This window comes from Microtus oregoni, unplaced genomic scaffold, assembly GCF_018167655.1.
Source record: "Microtus oregoni isolate MIOR12 unplaced genomic scaffold, Mior012 000003F_ref0000135, whole genome shotgun sequence".
In the NCBI taxonomy this organism is placed as follows: Eukaryota; Metazoa; Chordata; class Mammalia; order Rodentia; family Cricetidae; genus Microtus; species Microtus oregoni.
In genome coordinates this window covers 35,527,349-35,553,828 of record NW_024543062.1, presented here as the reverse complement: position 1 = coordinate 35,553,828, position 26,480 = coordinate 35,527,349, and the positions used below count along the sequence as shown (strand labels likewise).

Sequence of the window (26,480 nt, the reverse complement as noted above, 5' to 3'; positions counted from 1 at the left end):
CTGGTCTCGAACTCACAGAGATCCACCTGCCTCTGCCTCCCGAGTGCTGGGATTAAAGACGTGCGCCACCACCGCCCGGCGGTTATTGTTATTTTTAAGGACAGTGTTAGGGTTATGGATAGGTTTAGGGTTAAGATGAGTTTAGGTCTAGGTTAAGGGTCAGGGATAAAGTTAGGTCAGGAGCTGAGATTAGGCCTAGGGTAGGTGATCTTGGCTATGATTAGGGTAGGATTAGAATTATGGCAAGGAAAGGTTTAGAGTGATGGCTAGGGTTATGACTACAGTGTGTTTACCATTAGAGTTAAGGCTGAAGTTTGATTTTGATCTTTGGCAAGGGTTAGGGTTAGTTAATAATTCTGTTAGTGCTGTGGTTAGGCCCACTGTTAGGGTTTGTGCAGGGTTAGGCCTATGCTTGTGGGATCATCACTGATCATTGTTAGTGTTCTAGGATTAGGTAAGGGCTTTTTTGCTTTTGCTTGTTTGTTTTTTCAAGACAGGGTTTCTCTGTGTAGCCCTGCTGTCCCAGGACTCACTCTGAAGACCAGACTGGCCTCGGACTCAGAGATTTGCCTGCCTCTGACTCCTGAATGCTGGGACTAATGGGCTGGTGCCAGTGCCTTAAAGGTTAGGACAATTGTTAATGTTAGGTTTAAGGCTTAAGGTAGGCTCAGGTTGGAGGGCTGGGACTAGTGTTAGTGGTATGTCAAGGGTTAGGTCTATACTTAACACTAGTTTTAGGTTCAGAACTAGGTTTAATTTTTGGTTTGGGGCTAGAGTTATGGTTAGGACTAGGGTTTAAAGTTAGGACTTGGTTTATGTTTTGATAAGAGCAAGGTTTAGGCTAGGTCTAGGTTAAGTTTTAGAATATGAGTTATATTTTTCTTTTTTTTAAGATTTATTTATTTATTTATTTATGCAGTTCCTGCATGTAGGCCAGAAGAGGGCACCAGATCTCATTAGGTGGCTGTGAGTCACCACCAGGTTGCTGGGAACTGAACTCCCGACCTCTGGAAGAGTAGTCAGTGCTCTTAACCTTTGAACCATGTCTCCAGCCCAAGTTATATTTTTCTTATCTTTTTGTTTAGGGTTGTGGTTTGTTTTAATGTCAGATTTTAGGTTTAGGGCTAGAATTAGGTATATAATTATGTTTAGAGAAGTTTAGGATTATGCTTATGTTTAAAGTTAGAGTTCAAGTATATGGTTAGTGTTAGGGTAGCAAAATGTTTGGGACTTGGGTTAGAGCTAGGTTCTAGTTTGGGTGAGGGATATGACCACGATTAAGGTTAGGATTGGAGCTACTCTCAGGACAAGTGTTATTGCTAGACTTGGGCTCGCTTTAAGTTTTTGACTGCCTTTTGAATTGGTCTAAATTATCATTAGAGCTGTGTTTAATATTTGAATTAGAGGTCAGGTTAGGGTTATGACTGGCTTGTGATTTTACAGTATTAGTGTTAGTGTTTGGGCTAGGAGCAGACCCAGCTCTACGTCCTTTTTTATGGCTATGACTAGGACTAATGGTATGGTTAAGGTTACATTTAGGAATTGGGTTAGGTCTAAGATTATGTTTTGTTTTGGGTCAGTTAGGATTAGGATGTGGCGAGTGTTAGGTAGACCTATGGTTAGGCTTAGGCTTATTGTTCCTTTAGCATTAGGGTTTGGGTGATGGTGTAAGGGGGGGGGGAGGGGATAAGTTTTAACGTTACATCCAGGGTTAGGCTTAGGGTTAGTTCTAGGGTTAGAATTAGTTGAGGCTAAGGTTAAATTAGTTAGTTCTAGAGTTGGGCATATGTTTAGGGATTCGTGCTTGTTTAGAGATATGTTATGAATGTTAGCTTTCAGTTAAGGATCTGTGCTGGGGTTAGAACTATGGTTAAATTTAAGGTTAGGTTTTGATACGGGTGTGCTCTAGGGATAGATAAATGGTTATGGCTAAAGTTACTTTAGAGTAAATACTGGAGTCAGATTGAGGGCTAGGGTTAGAAAGGGTGTAGGAATGAAGTGAAACTGTTTCCATATAAGACCTCTTAGGGCCGGGCGGTGGTGGTGCACACCTTTAATCCGAACACTTGGGAAGCAGAGGCAGGCGGATCTCTGTGAGTTTGTATGTGTATGTCTGTATGGTACATGAGTGTGGTACATGTATGATGTGTATGTCTGTATGGTACATGTGTGTGGTACATGGATGATTTGCATGTCTGTATGGTACATGTATGATGTGTATGTCTGTATGGTACATGTGTGTGGCACATGTATGATGTGTATGTCTGTATGGTACATGTATGATGTATATGCCTGTATGGCACATGTGTGTGGTACATGTATGATGTGTATGTCTGCATGGTACATGTGTGGTACATTTATGATGTGTGTCTGTATGGTACATGTGTGCGGTACATGTATGATGTATATGTCTGTATGGTATATGTGTGTGGTACATGGATGATTTGTATGTGTGTGTCTGTATGGTATATGTGTGTGGTACATGTATGATGTGTATGTGTATGTCTGTATGGTACTTGTGTGTGGTACATGGATGATTTGTATGTGTGTGTCTGTATGGTATATGTGTGTGGTACATGGATGATTTGTATGTGTGTGTCTGTATGGTATATGTGTGTGGTACATGGATGAGTATCCAAGTGTATGACTGTAAATGCACATGGGGAGGCCAGAGTGACTGTCCAAGCCAAACAATCAGTCCAATTGGGCTGACTGATGTTACACACACACACACACACACACACACACACACACTCAAGTACTCATGCATACAAGACTCTTTCACCTGAGTTTCTGCTTAGGTGAACCCAACAATGCTGCAGGTGGCCTGGTGGGGGGGCTAGAGTTTGTGTGTGTATGTATGTATGTATGTATGTATGGTCTATATGCATGCCAGAAGACTAGAGCAGAGGCTCAACCTATGTAGCTACAGGCAGAAGCCCTTAACCCGGTTGGGTAAGGCTTCCCGGTTGTTGGAGAAATGCCCATAACCCTAGGAAACCCCAATAAATGACTTGGTTCTGCAGAGTGAAGTTATAGCTATCAAGCAGAGGGTAGGAAACCCACTGGTGACCTTTCCCTACTCTGTTTCACAAATACTCTCTCTGTAATAGTTTGAGCTCCTCCTTGACCACCTGGCGGCTTGTGCTATGATGGCAGAGCTCAGCAGTTACAACAGAACCCTAGAGTCCATTAAGCCAAAGTTACAGATCATGGGTGAGCCTGAAGCAGGGCATAGGAAAGTCAGCACCTAACATGGATGATGACTCCCTCATTGCTTCCTTCCAGCATGCAACTGGTTGGGAGGAATAGCTGGATACTAGGGGATGTCAATAGCTAACAACCTGAGCTGTGGTGACCTTCTCCAAGCAAGCACAGTTGAACCCTTGAAGGTGGGTCAGAGGATAGACCGTAGAGAGCTATCAGGTGGGCCTCCTCTTCACCACTGGCCTAGGTTGGGTGCATGCTGTATCACACACCTGATGAGTAATTGAGCACCCACGCTCTGACAGGTACTATGCACTTTGCCAGCCATTAGTATCTGAGCCATACACTGAATTGAAATGATAAAAAATGGCTAAACTCTATCTATTCACATTGCCTTTTTCCCCTCACTTTCTGTAGTGATGGGGACAAAATCCAGGGCTTTCCATATGCTAGACAAGTGATCTACCCTGAGCTATGCCACAGACCCCATGCCTATTTCCAATTAGCAGAAGCCAGAAAAGAAATACAGAAAGTTTAACTTTTATAACTTTAAATTAGCAGCTATAAGGGATTCTTGCTCAACTGGATCTTTTCTTCAATGTTTGAAAAGTATTTCATCTTTGTTAGAATTTCCTTGGCTTTTTCAAAATCACCTGAAATAAACAAGAGACAATGATATCAGGCAACAATAAAAACAACTCTGGCATTTCAGGCAGCCAGGCCAAAGGGTCCAAAGGTTGATAGCTTCACCTGAGGGTGAGTGCACCCTATAGCAACATTTGCCAAAGCCTAGGGATATTTTTGTCTGCCATAACCAGGGAAATAGAAGTGAGACCTACTCGGTAAAAGCCAGAGACTCTGTGAAAGATTTTAGCCTCCCCCAGCAAAAATATTATTTCACTCAGAAATGTCAGTAAGGTTGAGAAATCCCAATTTAGACAAATGCAACACAGTATAATGTGCCCTAAATGAAGATCTTTTGTAGTCAACCCTGGGAATAGTAAATATTAAAAACAATAATAAATTAATCATTAAAAAATAACAGGGCTGGGGAGATGGTGATCCCTTCAGCATGAAGGCATTTGCTGTCCACTGAAGCCAGCTGACAGCCTTGGAGAACATAATTAATTAAAAAAATGATAAACTAGTGTATAGAAAATATGGAAGATTGTTGTGGAATATTATTTAAAGATGTCTTACATTCATTTATGCTGTGGAATGTTTGTTTAATGATGCAAAGATGAGTTGCATTCCTTCATGTTGCATTTGTTTAACTCTGAGAAGCTGTGTTACTTTGCCTGCCTAAAACACCTGATGGAACGGCCAATAGAAAGACAGGAAAAAAAATAGGTGGGACTGGCAGGAAAAGAATAAATAGGAGGAATCTGGGAAGAGGAGATCAAGGAAAAAGAAAGAGGAGAAGAAGAGGACTGCAGGGGCCAGCTATCCAGCTACATAGCAAGCCACAGAGTAAGAAGTACAGAAGGGTTTATAGAAAGATAATAGCCCAGAGGCAAAAAATAAGTGGGATAATTTAGGTTAAGAAAGGCTGGCTGAGGCCGGGCGGTGGTGGCGCATGCCTTTAATCCCAGCACTCGGGAGGCAGAGGCAGGCAGATCTCTGTGAGTTCGAGGCCAGCCTGGTCTACAAGAGCTAGTTCCAGGACAGGAACCAAAAGCTACGGAGAAACTCTGTCTCGAAAAATCAAAAAAAAAAAAAAGAAAGGCTGGCTGGAAACAAGCTAAGCTAAGGCCAGCCATTCATTCATAAGTAAGAAAAACTTACTGTGTGTGATTATTTGGGAGCCAGGTGACGGATCCCCCAAAGAGTCTAAAGAGTTCAAAACAAAACAAAATAAAAACCAGAAAACAAAGGATCTACCAGTAAGTTTGCTTAGAATAGTGGTTCTCAGCCTGTGGGTCGTGATCCCTTTAAGAGCCTAATGACCCTTTCACAAGGGTCATCTAAGATTAACAGAAGTATCAGTTATTTACATTATGATTCATTAACAGTAGCAAACTTACAGATATGAAGTAGCAATGAAAATAATGGTCAGATGGCAGCGGTGCATACTTATAATCCCAGCACTAGAGAGGAAGAGGCAGGTAGATCTCTGAGAGTTTGAGGCCAGTCTGGTCTACAGAGCAAGTTCCAGGACAGTCAAAGTTACACAGAGAAACCCTGTCTAGAAAAACCAGCAACCGGGGCTGAAGAGATGGCTCAGCTGCTCTTCCAGAGGACCTGAATTCAATTCCCAGTAACCACATGGTAGCTCAAAATCTTCTGTAATGAGATCTGGTGCCCTCTTCTGGCCTGTAAACATTCATGCATGCAAAACACTATATAAAATAAATAAAATCGAAAAAAAGAAAAAGAAAAACCAGCAACCAAAACAACAACAAAAGAATAAAAAAAAAAAAAGAAAAGAAAAAAAAAACTTACGGACAGAGTAACAACCACACGAGGAACTGTATTAAAGGGCTGTGGCACTAGGAAGGGTGAGAACCACTGGCTCAGAGGATAGTAAGTTACACAGAAGCAAACTGTAGGTGATCTCTCATATCAGACCATTGTTAGGGCCCCATCAAGCCAAATGTGGGCGTATATGCCTTTAATCCGAGCACTCAGGAGGAAGAGGCAGGCAGTATGAGTTGAGGCCAGCTTGGTTTACTTAGAGAGTTCCAAGTCAGCCAGGGTTATCGAGAGAGATATTGTCTCAAAAACAAACAAACAAACGGGGCTGGTGAGATGTTTAGAGCACTCACTGATCTGGGTTTAATTCCCAGCACCAATGTGGCAGCTAACAACTGTCTTAACTCCAAGATAATGACACGCTCACACAGACATACATGCAGGCAAAACACCAATACACATAAGATAAAAATAAAACAAAGGTAAAAAAATCCTAAACCCCTATGTGCATGCCAGCCCAAAGTTTTGGATTTCCCCTTCTCTGTAATCTCTTGTTGCTTCCAAATCACTCTCTTCCTCATTGCTACCCAAGGTTTCTATTTTGTAAAAGATATGAATTTATTAGAAATGTGCAGTTACTGAACATGTGTTGAAGGAAGGGGATTCTCTAACCCTGAGAGAAAGCCTCGATGTTTATATCTTATAAACATTGTTTTACATTTAATAAAGTGAAAGGGTTAGAGAGATGGGTCAGTGGTTAATAGCACTTTGTTATTCTTGCAGAGGACCTAGATTCAATTCCTAGTACCCGGGAACCCAAAGCACCAGGCACACACGTGGCACACATACACAGGCAAAACACTTGCACACATAAATAATATATTTAAAAAAAATTATTTATTATGTATACAATGCTCTATCTGCATGTTTGCCTGCAGACCAGAAGAGGGCATTAGATCTCATTACAGATGGTTGTGAGCCACCTTGAGGTTGCTGTGAATTGAACTCAGGACCTCTGGAAGAACAGTTTATGCTCTTAACCTCTGAGTCATTTCTCCAGCCAAATAAGAAAGAAAATTAAGTGAAGAAAAAAAAATTAATAAGTCAAGCTTAAAAGGCCCAGTGAGACAGCCAAGTGGGGGTAAAGGCTCTTGTTGATGAACCCGACAGCTTGAGTCTAATCCCAGAGACCACATGGCAGAAGAGAAGTGGCTCTTGAAAGGCATCCGCTGATCTTTTCATGCATGACACCGACACAAGCACACACACGCACATTACGGAAATGTAATAGGAAATTTTAAAAAGCAATGAAATACCTTGTTCAAAAGCTCTGTTTACATTGTCAGTAAATTCTTTCTGTTTAGCTGAAAGAGAAAATAATTATTTTAATTTTTCCATTTAAATAAATTTACAGTCAAGCCAGGTGGTGGTGGGGAGCGCCTGTAATCCCAGCACTCAGGAGGCAGAGGCAGGTGAATCTCTCTAAGTTTGAGGCCAGTCTGGCCTACAAAGCAAGTTCCTGGACAGTCAGAGCCACACAGAGAAACCCTGTCTTGAAAAGCCCCACCCCCTAAAAAAAATAAAGGAAAAAAGTAGACTTACAACATGAAGGCAACACTTTGTGACCATGCTGCTCTATACACAAGGACTGGGGTTCAAGGCTTTACAGCCTTTGTGTTCTTGTGGTGCTGAGGATTGTACTAAGGCCTTATATATGCTATGCAAAGTCTGTACTTTGTACACTACACTCTGTACTTGCATTTTTTTTTTTTAAAAAGATTCATTTATTATGTATACAACATTCTGCCTCCATGTAGGCCTGTAAGCCAGAAGAGGGCACCAGAGCTCATTACAGATGGTTGTGAGCCACCATGTGGTGGCTGGGAATTGAATTCAGGACCTCTGGAAGAGCAGCCAGCTCTGCTCTTAAGTTCTGAGTCATCTCTCCAGCCTGTCCTGGCATTCTTTTGACACAGGGCTTCATTGTGTTGGCCAGGCTAGCCTTAACTCACTATTTTTCTGCATCTTCCTCTTGACTGCTGAGATTATAAGTATTTGCTATCATTGTATTGCCTTGCAGTTCTTGTTAAATGCAGTACTGACAGGCCCTATAAACATTCTATTTTTCAGCCAAGGAAGGTCTGGAGGCAAACACCAAGGCTTCTAAAGTGGCTATGGAATCACATAAGAAAAAAAAAGAATGACAGGCGAGATTATCATAGTTTGTATGTCCCTCAGATGGTCTGGGTGTTAAAGGCTTGGCTCATGATTAGTTTTGCTAATAAAAGGAAGAGAACACTTCAGGAGGCAGGGCCTAGTGGAAGGACGTTAGGACATTATAGACATGTCCTGGAAAGGGATCCTGGGACCCAGGCTCTGTTATTTCTCACTTTGCCTCCTCCACTCTGCATTCTTGCCACAGTCCCAGGAGCAACTGGGCCAACCCACCATGGACTAAACCTCTGAAACTGAGTCAGAAGAAAGCTTTTCTTTTCATATCAGGGATTGTCTCACAGTAATGGAAAAATAAGCAACACAGAAATCAGGGATAGGCTGTGACTATCTCTACCTCAGTCTTCCATACTTTAATACCCTACCATCATGACATTGCCATTCATTACCACATGTTTTAGGCAATCACCTGCAAATTATATAGCCATCCAGGAAAATGATACTATTTCCATTACATTCTATCTTAGAAGACTACCAATGCAAAGAGCAGGCACAGCAACCTCATTCCTACTGTTGCTCATTAGAAAATGAGGGATTTTTACAGGGATGCCTTCTGGATGTAACTATATTTATTTAGAATCTTTAAAAACATTTCAAATACATTGTATCTCTAAGGTAGGCAATGGCAGGTATGGAATTCTCCCTTGGGCACATGGCCAGTGAGTGCAAGGGCTGGGGACTGAATCCCAGAAGAAAAATTTAGGAACTGATCTAAAAAAGGACAGTAAGTCATCCAGACAAAGCTGCTAGAAGTGTTTCACATGCTCTGCCTGTGTCTCACTAACTTAATTAACCCTTGGGGTACTGACCTAACACTCTCCAGTTATAGATGAAGAACTGAGGCTCAGACATCCTCAGAAGCCACTGTTTAAGAACACACAGAAAATCAACAGCAGTGTTGGGCCTGATCCTCACTCTGGAGCTTTAGGTGATACCCAGATGCCTGAAAATTCTGCAGGAGGGTAGCTGACTTCTGCCTTGACGCTCAGCACTTGTATTCACTGTTGTGACATATTTAACAGCATTAGCTGAGTCCCTGTCATGCTTCAGGCACTTTTCTGAGAGGGAAGCCAAGAAGAGGAGACACGAGTTACACAGTAACATTTACTGCAGTAAAATGATCACTGTGGCCAAAGGCAGAGACAGAGTGGCCAAAGGAAGCTTCATGAGAGTGATGACTGTTCTCAGATCAGGGAGAGAATGGGATGGATGAAGATATGAGAGTTTCAGGTCACATGGGGTAGAAGGGTGCCCGTGACTGCCAACGCGGCTACAGTGAGACAGGAAGTGAAAAGCAGAAGGGAGGACATGCAGAGCCCGGGTAGCTAGGTTGAAATGTCTGGTTTTAAACCTAAGAGCAGCAAAAATCCATTTAAAAGGTTTTAGACAAGACTCTAACAGTGATTAGATTTAGGACCACCCCATAGTGACAGGACAGATATATTTTATTTTATTTATTTATTTAGTTTTGATTTTTTGAGACAGGGTTTCTCCGTAGCTTTTGGTTCCTATCCTGGAACTAGCTCTTGTAGACCAGGCTGGCCTGGAACTCACAGAGATCCACCTGCCTCTGCCTCCCAAGTGCTGGGGTTAAAGGTGTGCGCCACCACCGCCCGGTGGGCAGATACAAGCATCTGAAGCTGCTGTGGTCTGTAAGAAGTGAGAGGAATAGGTTGCAGGTAGTAAAAAGAGATTGGTAGATGAAGTTGAGAAATGTTTAGGGCTTTTTTTAAAAACTGTATTTCTTTACATGTGTTTGCAGCTGAGGGTATGTGCATGCCACGGTATGAATGCGGAGACTCAGGCTGTCAGACTTGGTAGCAAGCACCTTAACCACTGAACCATCCTGCTGGCTTTAGGTCTAACCTTTTAAGAAAATATTTTTATTTATTTATGTGTATGTTTGTATGACTATTTAAGTGTATCACATATGTGCTCCAGAATCCATGGAGGTCAGAAAATGGCACCTATAATTCCAGTAAAGGATGGCTGTGAGCCAATATGGGTGCTGGGAACTGAACCTGGTTCTCTCCAAGAGCACTTGATGTTCTTATCCTGAGTCTTCTCTCCAGTCCATCCTAAGCCTAATGTTTACACTTTCTAATAAACTGACAGTGAGCACACTGCTCAGGACTCACATATAGCCCAGGCTTTCTTGGAAGCTGTTATGTAGGTTAGGCTAGCCTTGAACGCCTGATCCTTTTGCCTCCATTCTTCCAAGAGCTGGGATTATAGGCATGTATAATTGCACCTAACATAGCTTGTTAAAGACAACTCAGTGTTTATCATGAATTCTATTTGGACATACTGAATTGGAATATATAAGCACTTTTTCTTTGCTATACCCATAGGCACACACAATGCTTGATCCACAACAGGCATATTATAAATATTTTTGTGAAAGTACTTAAGCTCCTAGCTACATGAGAATCAAACGGGATGTTCTCATGAGAGCCGGCTAGCTGCAGGTCCTGGTGGGGGGGTGTCCAGAGGGTCTTTCACCTGGAGCCTTTTTTTTTTTTTCAACACAGGGTTTCTCTAGTTTTGGAGTCTATTCTAGAACTCACTCTGTAGACCAGGCTGGCCTTGAACTCAGAGATCTGCCTGTCACTGCCTCCCAAGTGCTGGAATTAAAGGCATGCACCATCACCATCCAGCTTTGTGGAGCCTTTTCTACATGAAATGGTTCATTTTATATGACAACCTGGACAGGCTATGATGCCCACTTGTTGGTGGTGATGTGATTGTGGCTGCAGTAACACTTACAGTTAGTTCAGTGTACTTAGAGATGGCCCTTATGCTGGCAAGTCTTCTGTCAACTTGACACAAGTTAGAGTCATCTGAGAGGAGCGAGCCTCAGTTGAGAAAATGCCTCAATTATAATATTGGGCAAGCCTGAAGGGTATTTTCTTTTTTTTTTTTTAAGATGATTTATTTTTATTTTACGTGTATTGGTGTTTTACCTGCATGTGTGTGTGAGGGTGTTGGATCCCCTGGAACTGGAGCTACAGACAGTTGTGAACTGCTATGTGGGGGCTGGGAATTGAGTCTCTGGTAAAAGCAGTTAGTTCTCTCATCTGTTAAGCCATTACTCCAGCCCCAGGATATTTTCCTAACTAATGATTGATTTGGGAGGGCCAGGCCATTGCGGGTGGTGGCATCTCTGGGCAGGTGGGTCTGGGTTCTTGCCTTCCTCATGTTGAATACAGGGGAGGTGCTTCATCTTATAGCAGTATGTCATGCTCTGCTGATGCCTTTTTGAGCAAACACAGGAGGGGTAGACTGGGGGATGGTAGAGGGAAGGTGGGAGGAGGGAGTGGGAAGAGATGAGGGAGGGGAGGCTGCAGTGGGGACACAAAACAAACAAACTAATTAATTAATTAAAAAAAAAGAAAGCCAAGCAAGCCAGGGTGATCAAGCCAGTAAATATAATTTTATATGGCTTTTGCGTCAGTTACTACCTCCAGATTCCTGCCCTGAACTCCCTCAATGAAGGACTGTTACTCTGAACTGTAAGTATTAATTTCAATAAACCATAAACTCCTTCCTCTCCAAGTTGCTTTTGGTTTTATCATAGCAACAGAAATCCTAACTATGACAACTCTCAACACTGTGAGAGTCTCATTCAATTAAGTAAAGTCATTATGTGCAGAAACGGGATTCAAAAGAAGGAATTCTGCTTGAATACCTAGACACAGAATAGCCGAGTACGTGGAAGCAATAGAATCAGCTTAAAGTCACTCTAAGTTTTATAGTGAATTTAAGGCCAACCTAGGCTATATAAGCCTATCCAGAAAATAAAGAAATAAAAAACGTAACAAACCATGTAACATAGAGGGTATGTTTAGTTGTTGAGCACTTAACAGGTGTTAAGTCTTTGGTTTATATCCTGAGCACCCACAAGAAACATATTCAAGACTGTGACATAAAACTCCAAACTGATGCCAGGCTGTGGTGGCACATGTCTTTAATCCCAGCATTCAAGAGGCAGAGGCAGGTGGATCTCTGTGATTTCGAGGCCAGCCTGGTCTACAGAGTGAGTTTCAATACAGGCTCCAAAGTTATATAAGAAACAACAACCAAAAAAATCCAACCTGAGTTTTTAGCCTACTGTCCTGCCTTATAGACTGTGTGTGTGTGTGCATGCACACGTATGTATGTAACATGTGTTTGCAGGTGCATACGTGCATGTTTGAGTGTATGTGCCTGTACAAGTGTGTCAAGGTCGGAAGTCATTTGGGTGTTATTCTTCAGGCAACATCCACCTTTAAAATTTAAAAAATGACATTTACTTAGCAGCGAGCGAGAGAGCGTGTGAGAAAGAGCGAGTGCCACAGCACCTGTGTGGAGCCATGTGGACTGAACTTGAGTCCTTAGGGTTGTGTGGGAAGCACACATGTACAAAAACACCTTCCCCCTCCAGATCTCGCTTGCGGTTTCTGTGTCAGCCTCCACACACACCTGGGCCAATTCTGTAAACTAAACAGACCTATCCTCTACTGGCGAACCTTGACTGATACACAGTGGAATGAAATGAAAAGTAAAGCAGGTGAGACCATATGTCAGGGTCTCAGGGCTTGCCCGGCTGTAGATCTCCATGTGATCGAAGGCATTTCTGCCAGCTTCGGAGGCTCATTTTCCTACTAGAGATGACCAGGAAACAAAGAACTCCTTGAATGATGATGAGGGCCAACAAATGTTTTTCAACTCATTTCTCCTGTCATGTGCTCCCAAGAGCAAAAAAGTATGTGTGAGAATCTCGTCTATTACCTCTGACAGTGGATTTTATTTCTTCAATGGCAGCCTCACTTTGAGCGTGTGCGAGTTTCTCATTGATTTCCATTATTTCCACAAGGAACTGACTGTCTGTTCCATGGTCTGTCCCTTCAGGGATTTCTATTCCTTGGAGCTTTAGCTATTGGGGAGGAGAATAAGGAAAATGAAACAGATCAGGGTCATGTAAGTTTTGCTCACCCTTCAGAATACTCTGTTGGTCATATGGGAAAATGTGAATATTGGTTGGAGAGGGAGCTTAGAGCACAATGCATGCCAAGTAAGTCACATGTCCAGCCTGGAGAACCTGAGCCAAGAGTGCTGGTAAAGGACCTCACTTATCCTGTACCATCGGCAGCTGGGCCCTGGATATTCATACCTCTACCCAGGTCTCAAAATGTTTATAAACATTCTACTCAATACTAAAATTGCCTAGATGTTCTTGTAAAAAACTCCCCAAGTACTCTTACTATCATCAAATTTATAGAAAATAGTTAGAACAATAAAACCAGGGAAAGTTAAGATATACAAAAGGATCCAGGTCTGGTGCTTCATCTGCATCCCTAGGTACTCAGGAGGCTGAGGCAGGGAGATCACAGGTCAAGTCCAGCCTGGGCAGCTAAGTGAGACCCTGTTTTAAAAAGTAAAAAGGTGGCCGGGCGGTGGAGATGCACACCTTTAATTCCAGCACTTGGGAGGCAGAGGCAGGCGGATCTCTGTGAGTTTGAGGCCAGTCTGGTCTACAGAGCTAGTTCCAGGAAGAGGCGCCAAAGCTACAGAGAAACCCTGTCTCGAAAAACCAAAACAAAACCAACCCCCCCCCCAAAAAAAAACCAGAACAAAACAACAAGAACAAAAAAAAAAAAAGAAGAAGAAGAAGAAGAAAAAAAGAAGTCAAAAGGTACCTGGGGATACGGTTCAGTGGATGCTAAACCTAGCACCCATCCCCCAAATAAAACACAGAACCCAAAACCAAAGAAAAACCCAGTGATTATCAGACAGGGGCCATGGCTCAGTGGCAAAGAACTTATTTACTTAGCATGAGGCACTAGGTTTAATACTGAAGAAAAAAAGGAGTTGGATGTGGGTGACGTGAAGCAAGAGAATTACAAAAGAAACAAAAACAAGGAAAATGGATTTGCAAAGAATATTATGAAAACTATACTTGTATAGAATCTTTTTCTTTCTCTTTTCTTCTGTAGTATTTTTTGAGGCTAAACATCACTAGCTTCCTGGACTAGGCCAGGTCTCATACAGATGGGCTGGGAAATACCTTACAAGGTATAGTCCCCTGCTCAGGGGAGCCCAGGTCTCATACAGAGGGAGTCACATACAGATGGGCTGGGAAATACCTTACAAGGTATAGTCCCCTGCTCAGGGGAGCCCAGGTCTCATACAGAGGGGCTAGGAAATACCTTACAAGGTATAGTCCCCTGCTCAGGGGAGCCCAGGTCTCATACAGAGGGAGTCACATACAGATGGGCTGGGAAATACCTTACAAGGTATAGTCCCCTGCTCAGGGGAGCCTGAAGAGTCTTATAGGCATCATTCAGTAGGGCCGAATGCTTCTCTGAGAGGTGTTTTTCAGTCTGTTCATAGAGATAAAAAAAGAATTTTATTACCACAGGGGCCAGTTCTTTTTGATTCCCAAACTCTTATAATAAGACAGTGATTGAAGGACTACGGCTAGAATTAGAACTGGTGTTAGATGAGTAGTCCGTATTTTCTTTTTTTTTAAAATTTATTTACTGGGGGCTGGAGAGATGGCTCGGAGGTTAAGGACACTGACTGTTCTTCCAGAGGTCCTGAGTTCAATTCCCAGCAACCACATGGTGGCTCACAGCCTTCTAAAATGAGATCTGGTGCCCTCTTCTGGCATGCAGACATACATGGAGGCAGAACACTGTATTGTATACATAGTAAATAAAGTCTTAAAAAAAAAACCATTAAAAAAAATTTATTTACTGATTTGTGTGTACGTGTGTCCTTAAATGTCAGAGAAGGATATATTGGCTATATCTCCTGGAACTGGAGCCACAAATGGTTGTGAGCATCATGTAGGTACTGGGAATCGAAGTTGGGTCCTCTGGAACAGCACCCAATGCCTGTAACCACTAAACCATCTCTGCAGGCCCCCTTTCTGACTTTATTATTATTACTATTACTATTTTATGTACATTGGGTTTTGCCCGCATGTATGTGTAGGAATGCCAGATCCCTGAAACTGGAGTTACAGACAGTTGTGAACTGCCATGTGGGTGCTGGGAATTGAACGTGGGTCCTTTGGAAGAACAGTCAGTGCTCTAAACTGCTGAGCCATCTCTCCAGTCCCCAGTATAGTCTGTATTTTCAAGGATGGGTTTCCAGTTATCAGAAAAGTCAGATAAAAGCTGTGAAGAAATGACATCTCTGGGGGTTGGCTATCAAAGGTTTCCCAGATCAAAACAGCCACCCACCCAGTTGCACACATATATGGGGACTATTAAGGGGGATCAGTGAATACCTGAGACTTTTGGCTGAAGAAATCTGGATGGATGAGACATTGTAGTTGATGGTACCTGTGCTTAAGTTTCACGATGTCAACCTTGAAGGATCGGTGACTGGAAGGAAACCAGATGTTACGCATGCAACAGTACTCAAGTTATTTACTATGGTCTGGTTCTGCTTGTGGGGAAGATGTAATAACATAAAACAAAGGTTATTTTTAAGATGCAGCCATAACGAAGGAAAATAGAACAGGATCAGAATAGGTAATGTATGTATGACATTTGAGAGATGTGAATGGTGCTACTACTGAATGATCAAAGATCAGAAAGGGACATGAGTACAGAGACCCTGAACTGAAGGGAAGATTAAAACCTTGACAAATTAGGGGCTAAGGTTAGTGTGGCCCATTGTAAGCACTCAGTGTCTGATGAAAATGTGTTCCCGAGTGTGGAGTCCTTGCCCAACCTGTATGTTCTTTGATTCCTTTCCCTGTCTAGATGTCTTTTTACTTTTTATTTTGAGACAGAGTCTCTCCTCCCCCTGCCCCCCATAGGACAACCCATTCCTGGATGTCCTGAAACTTGCTTTGTAGACCAGGCTGGGTTTGAACTCACTGCAATTCACATGCTTCTGTCTCCTCCCAAGTGCTGGGATTAAAGGCCTGAACCACCATCATCTGGTTAGACAGTCTCTTAACTAAGGTAACCAAGTAGATTTTGAAGTCACTCTATGGTCCAGGCAGGCTTTGACTTTAGTCTCCCTGATCACTGGGATTGCAGATCTGTCACCAGGCCTAGAGCCTTGGCATTAAAAAAAAGTGTGTGTGAGAGAGAAAAGGTTAGCGTCAAACTTGCTATAATAACCAAGAATGAGACCTACAACTCTGGATCTTCCTACCTTCTCCCTGCAAATGCAAGGATTATAAGATTTATGACAATAAACCCAGTTTACCAGCTTAACTTAAAAACAAAAAGGTTGAGTTGGGTGTTGCTAAATTGTTCAGTGCTGCAATTTTTTTTGATCCTTCCTTAGTTTTCTGAGCAGTTAGAATTATAGGTAGACTATCACACTGAACCATTAATACCTAGAAGCAAGTTTTTTTTTTTTTTTATGATAGTACTGGGATTCGAACCCAGCCTCCTGGTATTGCAAAGGAAGTGTTATACATTGAGCCAAAGCACCCACTTATTTCTTTTTTGGGGAGTGGTGGCATTGGGGGAGTCAGACTGTAGGATCCTCTTGCTTTTGGCTAGAGGGCAGGACCACGGGTGTGCACAACCACACCTTGCTCTACATTTTACTTTAATCTTTATTAGTTCAGCTCTGCTCACACTTCTGCACCAATCTCCAGAAGGCGGCGGCGGGGGGGGGGGGGGGGGGGGGGGGGGGGGGGGGGGGGGGGAGACCACAAACATTTCTTGGCCTCTCTCTCTCAATCTTGAGCCTGAATTAAAATTTTGGTTTTTTGAGACAGGGTTCCAAGTTGCAACCCTTCTTCTTCATCCCTGAATACTGGGATTCCAGACATATGCCACCACACTTCATTTATTTTTGATACAGAATTTCTTTGTATAGCTGTGGCTGTACGGGAACTCACTCTGTAGACCAGACTGCCTTGAACTCACAGAGATCTGCCTACCTCTCCCTCCTGATTGCTGGGATTAAAGGTGTGTTCCACCACCCGCCACTGACCAGCAGTTTGTTTTATTAATTGCTTTTGATTTTTGAGACTTAGTCTTATGTAGCCCTGACTCTCAAATTTGCTACATAGCTCAGGTTGCCTCAGATTTGCAACCCTCCTGCACCCCCGAGTGCTGCGCTCAGTCATGCACCAACACACCTGGCTTCTTTGGGTTTTATTTTCTCCTTTAAAATACTTATTTGAGATGAGATGTTCCCTAATTTTGTGGTTGGATTCCAACTGGGAATCTTTCTACCTCAGTCTAGCATGCATGTAATCCCAGCAGTGGGGGAGTAGGAGGCAGGTGGATGTTGTGAGCTCCAGGCCAGGCAGAACTAATGGCTAAAGGTTTTGTTTTTGTTTTTTTTCTCCCTGAGACAGCTTTTCTCTATAGCATCGGAGCCTGTACTGGAACTAACTCAGAAAGATCCATAAAGGCGTGCACCACCACTGGGCAGCCAAGGCTGTTTTTTTTTTTTTTTAAACAAAACCCCCCAAACTCTCCTTTCTGCTCCCTAGAGTTCAGCCTCTGTCTGTACTTCCTTTTTTCCAGGAGTCTCGCTGTAATGGTCTGTCTGTCCTGTCCCTTAAGAGAGAAGCCCCCTCGTGATCTAGGGACAGCCCCTGCATTATTTCTGCCACTGCACTCCTCGGGAAACCTGCAGCTTTTTACTTAAACCATAACACCCGCCCCTCAAACGTCCCTATAATGTAAACTTGTGCCTGTTCCCCTTTGTTGTTGCTGCTGGTGTTTAAAAACAGTACCTTGGCAGCAAAGGCTAGTCCTGAATTCCTGACCCACCGGCCCCCACTTCCCGAGTTCTGCCAGGGGTCCTGGGGACCCGCAGCAAATCTATATACTTATCCATTTTTTTCTTATTTTGAATCAGTCTCGGTAAATTGCCTAAACTGGCCTGGAACTGTGGTCCTCTTGCCGCAGTCTCCCAGCTGGCTGGAAAAGAAATTATAAATCCGCCGGCGCTGACCCAAATCTTGGTCACTAGGGTAACGCCTGTCTAATTTTACTAACTCGGCCAACCGAACTTCCCAAGGCCGGCTCGCCCTCCCAGCACCCCGCGCCGCTCGTACCAATTCAGGAGGCTGAAGTAGTCCTGAGTCGGGTCAGGAGGCTGCAACGCGCAGCAGTGTTCGCAGAAGAACCCATCCCCACTCTCCACACTCCCTGCGCTGCCGCAATTCCAGCACTGCCGCGCCTTGCTCTTCCCCGAGGCAGCATTGGTGCTCAGCAAGCTCCTACCCAGGAACCCAGCAAGCCGCACCTCCCACACGCAAAGCAAAGCCCGAGCACCAGAGCTCCACATTCGGACAGCGGCCTATCTGGCCTGGGTCTTCGCACCCGAGGGGAAGGAAGAAAAAGTGACTCGTTGCTGATTGGTTAGGGAGCCGAGGAGGCGGGATCAGTCTCGAGAAACAAGGCTACCGAGTTCCGTTCTGCATTCTAAACTACAATTCCCACTAAGCCTTGAGGCTACGTGTTGCAACCGATTTGTGTCTTCTTATTGGGCCTGCCGAGGAGGAAAACGTTTTGATTGGCTGAGGGTGGAGTTTGTATGGAAGGTTTAGCGCCACACCACTGGTTGCGGCTTTGGGGTGTTTGTGACTCCGGGTGTTCTTTCGCGGTGAGTCTTAGCGGGAAATTTTTCTTGAGTGTTTGAAGATTCCGATCGGGTTCTCAGGGTCTTATGCAAAGGAACCCTCCGCAGCTTCCGCTTTATCTGCCTAGTTTTGTGTGCGAGGAGGCGCTGTGCGCAGGCAGCTCTTCCTTTTTTAGTTGCTCTTCGAGGAGAAATTCTTTTTTCCATGTTACAAGCTGAAACAGGTCTGGACACATGGGAAGGCACAGAGTAGCAGAGCAAAGTAGTTTCGTAGTGAGTATTATAAATGTTACTGATCATACCAGGCCCTTGATTCATTCTTTCGAAACAGTTACTGAGACTTCAGTCTTCGCTGCTAGGCTCTGCAGAAACTGGAGAGGGTAAGCAAGTTTGTGGGGTAGGGTGGTAAGGAGGCAACCAGCCATTCTCAGCTTCTGTACACAAAGGAAAGGCCACTTATACACATAAAGCTGTGTAAGTGGCCGATAAACTATTCATAATTCTGGAATTTTGCTGTGATTTGGGTTTTTTTTTTTCCCGCTCATAAACGGCCCTGCCTTTCTGAGCTAGGTGGTCATAATATGCCTGTTCCTTTAAAAAAAATTTTATTTTTTCAAGTCATGTTTGTTAAGTCCGTGCAGTGCGCACGGAGGCCAGCAGAGGGCATTGTATTCCAAGAGCCGGAATTACAGGTGTTTGTGCGTTCCTGGATGTGGGTGCTGGGGTGTCTCTCCAGCCCCTTCATATACCCATTCTTCATTTTGTATGTTTGGTGTAACTGGGCGTGGAATCCAGGACTTTGCATCCGTTAGACAAATGATCTACCATTGAGTTATATCCATGTTCACTTATCTTTGGGTAGAGATTTATTTTATTTTAATTGTTATGTGTGTGGGAGTGTGCACATGTGATTGCAGAGGCTGAGAGCAGGCTTCAGACCACTGGAGTTGGAGTTCCAGGCAATCTTGAGCTGTGCTGGGAACAAGAATAGTGTGTGTTTTCCTGCTGAGTCATCCCTCCAGCTTCCAATCTCCAGTCTTGAATTTTAAGCCTTGTTCCTCGGCTCTCACTTACTGTTGGACTCTTGTTTTTGAGGTCGGATATGAAGAATCAACAGTTCCCCAGCAGCACTTCCTCAAAGGCCCATGGTGGTGGTGCCTGTTCCCAGTCCCAAGGTGGCACTTTCTCTCCATTGCACGATCTCTCCTCACAGTCTCCAGGCACATCCAGTTCCTCCACCAGCACAGTGCCATCTTCCAGCCAGTCCTCACATTCCAGCTCTGGGACGCTGAGCTCTTTAGAGACAGTGTCCACTCAGGAACTCTGTTCTATTCCTGAGGACCAAGAACCTGAGGATCCTGGTCCTGTCCCTTGGGCTCGGTTATGGTCTCTTCAGGATGGATTCTCCAATCTAGGTAAGGCATTTTGGTATATAGTGGAGTGTATTGTTCAGAGAAACAGAGGTGATGGTTAGGCTGTTGCAACTGAAATCTCAGGGCCCTGTGACTGGCTAGAGGTGAGAAAAAGTTTAAAAAGTAAAAATTAAAAAAGAAAAAAAGGCTGTGCTGGCATGTGTGGGCTGTCATTGCCTGTCGTGGGCTCGTTTCATTACTTCTGGTCCTCATGCCAAGGCTTGTCTTATAGGACACCCTTTGGACAATTTTACATCATGCCTGCCTCCCAGACTGCGCACATGTTCCCTATTCTGAAGCCTAGCTAATGCCTAAAAGACAATGTTCTGTTTCCACCCAGTCCTTTCGATTCCTCTTCACTTAGCAGATTCTCCTTGAGATTTTAGGAACCCGCTGCAAACGTTCCTTCCCTATGAAGCTGTTCAGTTTCTTCTCCTTTGGACTCTAACGAATGCTTTCCACCCCTGAACTGTGTTGCATTTTAATTTTCTGTTTCTCATGTTTCTTCTCAACTCAGTGGTAAATTACCTGAAACCAAACTCCATTCATATTAATCCCACTTCCCAGTCCTTGGCATCTAATAGATGAACCCCAGTTTTCCATTGCTACGGTCTTGGCACAGTTAGCCTCCTATGGCAGATGAGGAAATTGTGTGTCCTTCATGGTTACCAACACGAGACCCTTTGAGTGCTAGAGAGCCTACACTGAGCTACATCTGTTGTCCTATCCCTAGCTACCTTATTTTTATTTTCAAATAGAATCTTGCTAAGTTTCATAGACTGGCCTCCTTTTTCTTTTTCTTTTTTTTCAGAGAAAAGTTCTCATGTAGCCTGGGTTGACCTGAACTCACTATGGCACTGAGCCTGGCTTTGAACTCTTGATCTTCCTGCCTCTACTTTCCTTTTTGTTTTTTTTTTTTTTTAAATTTTTATTTATTTATTATGTATAGTGTTCTGCCTGTACGTAGACGTGCAGGCCACAAGAGGGCACCAGATCTCTTACATGGTTGTGAGCCACCATATGCTTGCTGGGTATTGGACTCAGGACCTCTGGAAGAGCAGCCAGTGCTCTTAACCACTGAACCAACTCTCCAGTCCCCTGCCTCTACTTTCCAAGTGTTGACATTATAGGCATACTTCACTTTCACTAGGCTCTACTCATTTGTATTTTATTGTGGGTTTTTTTTTTTTTGTTTGTTTGGTTTTTTTTTTGAGATAGGATTTCTCTGTAGCTTTGGAGCCTGTCCTGGAACTAGTTCTTGTAGCCCAGGCTGGCCTTGAACTTACAAAGATCCACTGCCTGTGCCTCCCAAGTGTTGGGATAAAGGTGTGCGCCACCATCCCTTGGCTACTCATTTGTTTTTGAGACAAATTCTGCTGCCCAGGTAGGCTCGCAATTCACTGTGTAGTTCCTCATGGCCTTGAGTTTGCATTAATTTCCTTTTAGCCTACTGAGTAGCTGGAATTACACATACCAGCCATACCTGGTTCAAATTTACACATTTGTTTGTGGATATCCAGAACTATTTCTGAAAGATGTTTGTGTTATTCAGTGTTCTCTAGAGGAACATAGGTGAAAAAATGAATATATATAATCTATTTATATTTAATTACTTGTCATTATTATTAGAGTGGCTTACAGACTGTGGTTCAGCTAGTCCAACAATGGTTGCCCATGGGAGGTCAGTCTGTGAGGCTGGATGTCTCAGCTGGTTGTCAGTGCACACCAGGGTCCTGTTGGAGCTTTAGTGCCAGCGAGGGAAGGGACTTGCTAGTCAGAGTGAGAACAAGCTTCCTTCTTCCATGTCCTGTAGCTGTTGGCAGAAGATATGGTTTGGGGTAAAGGTAGATCTTACCACCTCAAAAGATCTACATTAGCCAGGCATTGGTGCTGCTGGGAAGCAGTGGCAGGCAGAGCTCTGAGTTTGAGGCCAATTTGGTTTTCTAGATTGAGTACCAAGATAGCCAGGGCTACACAGAAAAATACTGTCTTGAAAAACGAAAACCACACCCCCATCCTGACCAGAAAAAAAAATTAAAAGGGGATTTATTAATTTGGCTTATACAATATGGCCTGGATAGTCCATTAATAGTTCTCTTCATGCTGGGCGGTGATGGTGCACACCTTTAATCCTAGTGTTTGGGAGGCAGAGGCAGGTGGATCTCTTTGAATTCGAGGCCAGCCTGGTTTACAAGAGTTCCAGGACAGGCTCCAAAGCTACAGAGAAACCCTGTCTTGAAAAACAAAAACAACAACAACAAAAATAGTTCTCTTCATGTTACAGAGACTGAGAGCTTAGTAGCTGCTCAGTTTGCAAGCCTGGATTTCTCAGCAGTTCTAGTTTGGTATTGACAGCTTGGAGGATTCCTAGAGAACTGGAGGTCAAAGAAGCAGCAAAGGTTGGCAGCAGAAATAATGGGATAGATGCACTTAGTAGCAAGAAAGCAAGCAACACTGTTTCCCCCTTCTTTTTCTTTTTTTTCTTTTTTTTTTCTTGCTTTTTTGAGATAGGGTTTCTTCTCTGTGTCTGCCTGGAACTCATAGAGATCTTCCTGCCTCTGCCTCCTCAGTGCTGGGATTATAGTTGTTTCAGTATACCCAGCAAGAATGAACGTTAATAGCCATATTATCTTTAATCTATGACTGTGTGGCATCTTCCCAGAGTTTAGTCTGAATTTAGTCTAGCTTCTTTGTACAATGTTTTATACATTTCAGTATACAAGTCTTACTCTCTTTTTTGTTTTATGAAACCTAGGCTGACCTGAAACTTGCTTTGTGTGTTAGGCTGGCCATTAATCTCAACCTCGTGCCTCTACTGTAGTAATAAGGGCGACAGGGCTGTGTCCCCAGCACCCCAGCTGCCCGCTCGGCTAGCTTATGCCCCGAAATAACAACACACAAACTGTATTCATTTAAACACTGCTTGGCCCATTCTCTTCTAGGCTAATTCTCACATATTAATTTAGCCCATTTCTAATCATCTGTAGCACCGGTCTTACCGGGAAGATTCTAGCCTATGTCCATCCTGGGTCGGAGCTTCATAGCGTGCGTCTGCCCAGGAGCCAGGAGCATGGCGTCTCTCTCAGGCCTCTGCTCCCAAGAGGAGAGCTGTTGAGACTCTGACGTCACTTCCTCTTCCTCCCAGCATTCTGTTCTGTCTACTCCTCCCACCTATCCTCTAACCAATAAAATGGGCCAAGGCAGTTCCTTTATTAGCCAATGACCTTCCTCCATCACTCTACCTCACAAGTGATAGAATTACCACTATGCCTGACTTTGGCTTTTTGGAGACAGAGCCTTAGTCTATAGCCTATCCTAGCTTGGAACTCACTAAATAGCCTATTGTAGCCTTGAACTCATAGCAGTTCTTCCTTGGGCTCCTGCATGTTGGGATCACAAGTGTGGACTATAGACATAACTACTATACCTTGCTAATATATTTTGAGCAATTCTGAACCTGCATTTATAAGGGATATTGGTGGTATGCTGCTACCACTACCACATGGAGCTGCACTCTTGAATAAGGTATCAGGAGAGAGTAGACAAGGAATTAAAATAAGGGCCCATCTTTGCAGAGTATCAGTGCAGGGTATTGTTATGATAATAGGTAAGGTAGTGAAATGGAGGTCTGCTTGTGTGGAAAGCCTAGGGGAGATGTAGTCCAGACTCAGTTTTGGACTTTCATGTGTGTACACTTGCAAGAGGAGAGAGAGTGTTGTGTGATCTGTTCTTGGGGAAAGCAAACACAGGAGAGAGGGAGCAGGGAGTGTTGTGATCCTGTTCATGGGGAAAGTGAACAGTTGTTTACTTACCCCAGATAGGGAACTGATGATGACAGGACATAGTATGAATAGCACTGAAGTTTTATTGGAGTTACTTAGAGAAATATGGATGAGAGGTTACTTAAAGAAGCAGAAATGTCTCAAAGACAGCCGCATCACCAAAGGTTCATCCCAGCATGGGTAACAGCTCACAAAGCTACCTGGAGCACACTGCACATAGCCTGTAGGCAGCTCAGCAGGTTCAAGGGTGTCCTATCCCAATGGCTCAGTTGCTCTCTGCCTCTTCCAGGCATCTCGTCTGGTGTTTGTTTCTTCTGGGCATCTTGATGGTCTGAGAGTCTTCTTTGCAGCTTGTTTTGTCTTTTGGGGGAGAGAGGGACTTAGGGAATCTGGTCAGAAGTTATTTTGATTTGTTTACTTTCTGCCTTAAGGAACTTCCTTGCAGTATGGAGTTGTTTCTTCTTTAAAACAACCTATTGTTGAGAGCAGGAGAGCTGATTCAGAGGGTAAGCTGCTCTTGCCAGAGGACCTAGGTTTAATTGCCAGTACCCAGGTGGCAGCTCAAAACTGCCTGTTAAGTCCAGTTCTAGGGATCTAACATCCTCACACAGGTATACACATAGGCAAAGCACCAATGCCTATAAAGTAAAACTTTAAAAAATTATTAAAAGAAAGGAAGAACCCATTATTTTTGCCTTTTTATATATATCCTTTGCTAAAATATTTTGTCGTTTCTCCTTCCTTTTTGCATCCTGTGCTTATCTCCAAGGTGGATGTTTTACCCTTTGAGGAAGCTGCTACACAACAGGAATATTGTGTGCCCGGCTTGCTTGGGCAGTGAAATTGAGACAGTGGGGCTGGGGGTAGTTAGCAAGTGGAGTGGTATCTGTTACTAGGCTGGGGGAGGCAAGTGCCTGGACCTGAGTGTCTGGCAGGCCATGAAGATTGTAGATTTTATACTGAATGTAATAGGAAGCCTCAGGAAGGTAATATGCAAGAAATTAGATACAATTATTTTTCAAAATCATAAAATTATTTTAGATGTTTTAATGACTGCTTTTCATTTCATGGTATGTAAAAGCCACCAGCTATTTAACCCTGTTAAAGTGTTACAGCGTGTTGTGGTGTAATCTTGGCTTGTGGGAAGCTGAGGCAGAAGGATCAGGAGTTCATGGCTAACCTCAGCTACAAAGCAAGTTCAAGTGCAGCTGAACTATGTGATACTCTCAAATAAACAGATAGGGTTAGAGATGTGGCTCATTTGGAGCACTTGCCTAGTATGCCCAAAGCCTTGGGTTTCACCTCTAGCACCACATAAACGGGAGTGGTTGGCCCTGTTTGCAAATCCAGCACCAGGGAAGTTGAGGGCATATGGATTAGAAATTTAAGGTCATCCTTGGCTACATAGAGAATTAGAAGCCAGCTGGGAGTGTATGAGACCCTGCTGTAAACACCAACTAACCACACCCCAAAACCTGCTATAAAACGAAACAATTGTATGATTGTCCCCCCACCCCCTTTTTAAATTTTTTTATTTTTTAGTTGTTGCTGGGAATTGAACCCAGGGCCTTGAATATGCTAAGCACACTGTGCACTGATCTCTATCTTAGTGTTCCCCAATATTTAATTTTAAAGGTTTTGGTGATCAAGTCTATACTTTTGATTGCTTTCTTACACACTTCTGTTTTGACAGTCTTTCTGTGTAGGTAAGAGTGGCCTTGAGCTTGTCCTCTTGTGAGCCTCCCAAATGCTGGGGTCACGTGTGCACCTCTTCACAGAACTGGTTCCTCCCTACAGTTAGCACGATTGAATGTTTAGTGTATGAACTTCCAGTCCTCTGCTGTGTGCTTTTGTATTAACAGACTGTGTTAGTGACAACTACTGGTTTGGGAGGGATAAAAGCTGTGAGTATTGCTTTGATGGACCACTGCTGAGAAAGACTGAGAAGTATCGGACGTACAGCAAGAAGCACTTCCGCATCTTCAGGGTAGGTGAAGGTTACTTCTCCTTGGAGGTCTGGTGATCTAGCCATTGCTCTTGGGTGTCTTGCAGTATTAATCCCTGCTGTTCAAACATGGAAATTAAGCAGGGTGGTGGTGCTGGTGGCTCACACCTTTGATCCCAGCACTGGGGAGGCAGAGGCAGGTGGATCTCTATGAGTTGGAGGCCAGCCTGGTCTGCAGAATGAGTTCCAGGACAGCCACTGTTACACACAGAGAAACAATGTCTTGAAGAACAAAAAAAAAAAAAAAAAAAGAAAAAGAAAGAAAAGAAAAGACCAGCAGCAACAAAACCCATAGAAATTAAATGTTTTCTATTTCAGGAAATGGGCCCTAAAAATTCTTACATTGTGTATATAGAAGATCACAGCGGGAATGGAACCTTTGTAAACACTGAGCTCATTGGGAAAGGGAAACGCCGTCCTTTGAGTAACAACTCTGAAATCGCACTTTCTTTGTGTAGAAATAAAGGTAATGTTATTGTCATACTGTTAATGGGTTTTCTTTAATTTCTCTGTAAAGGGAGATTTTTGTGACTTCATAGATTATGCTTTAAATCAGTCAGATTAAGTTAGCATTCAGTAGCATTCAGGAGTTAACTCTCTTGCCCGAGTTGTGCTTTTAATCTTTTTTTGAGACAAGGTCTCACTATATGACTGTCCTGGAATTTCGTGCTTAGACCAGGCTGGTCTTGAACTCAGAGATCTGCCTGCCTCTACCTCCTGAGTGCTGAGTTTTTTCTGTGAGTGTGTGTGTTTGTGCAGGTGTGGAAGCCAGGGGGTAATATACGATGTCTTAATCTATCTCATCTCCAACTTATCTATTTACATTTATTTGTGTGTATGTGTGCGTGCAAGAGAGAGATTTTTGTGTGCACA

The 26,480-nt window shown here is 43.5% G+C and overlaps 2 protein-coding genes across 8 annotated transcripts in view; one reads left to right on the top strand and one right to left on the bottom strand.

The window, feature by feature from the left end:
* Positions 1-3,717: 3,717 nt before the first annotated feature.
* Positions 3,718-18,149, bottom strand: Hscb (HscB mitochondrial iron-sulfur cluster cochaperone). Of its 4 annotated transcripts, XM_041648787.1 has the most exons (6): positions 17,882-18,149; positions 15,128-15,224; positions 14,124-14,213; positions 12,622-12,766; positions 6,936-6,983; positions 3,718-3,860 (listed from the first exon to the last, which is right to left on the bottom strand). In XM_041648787.1, exons 1-6 carry the CDS (start codon positions 18,112-18,114, stop codon positions 3,769-3,771), a joined length of 705 nt encoding a protein of 234 aa, XP_041504721.1. In that variant the 5' UTR covers positions 18,115-18,149; the 3' UTR covers positions 3,718-3,768. The 4 variants fall into 4 exon arrangements, with proteins under 4 accessions (XP_041504721.1, XP_041504723.1, XP_041504724.1 ...); XM_041648789.1 differs by lacking the exon at positions 12,622-12,766 and having other exon boundaries at positions 3,725-3,860; XM_041648790.1 differs by lacking the exon at positions 12,622-12,766 and having other exon boundaries at positions 3,781-3,860; positions 14,119-14,213.
* Positions 18,150-18,402: 253 nt separating this feature from the next.
* Positions 18,403-26,480, top strand: part of Chek2 (checkpoint kinase 2) — a 46,622-nt gene continuing 38,544 nt past the window's right edge. For 2 of the 4 annotated variants that reach the window (XM_041648748.1, XM_041648746.1), the window contains exons 1-4: positions 18,403-18,432; positions 19,504-19,823; positions 25,465-25,589; positions 25,926-26,073. In XM_041648748.1, coding sequence (XP_041504682.1) covers positions 19,511-19,823; positions 25,465-25,589; positions 25,926-26,073 — 586 coding nt within the window. In that variant the 5' untranslated portion in view covers positions 18,403-18,432; positions 19,504-19,510. Of the gene's footprint in view, positions 18,433-18,456; positions 18,682-19,503; positions 19,824-25,464; positions 25,590-25,925; positions 26,074-26,480 lie in introns of those variants that run through there. The other 2 variants (XM_041648747.1, XM_041648750.1) reach the window with 2 other exon arrangements.

Coding starts and splice junctions, on each gene's coding strand:
- Hscb (XM_041648787.1), bottom strand. CDS start 18,114: ATGTGGAGCTCTGGTGCTCGGGCTTTGCTTTGCGTGTGGGAGGTGCGG. Junction 14,214..15,127: donor TCTTCAGCCAAAAGTCTCAG/GTATTCACTGAT, acceptor CTCTATGAACAG/ACTGAAAAACACCTCTCAGA. Junction 3,861..6,935: donor AAACAGAGCTTTTGAACAAG/GTATTTCATTGC, acceptor TGTTTATTTCAG/GTGATTTTGAAAAAGCCAAG.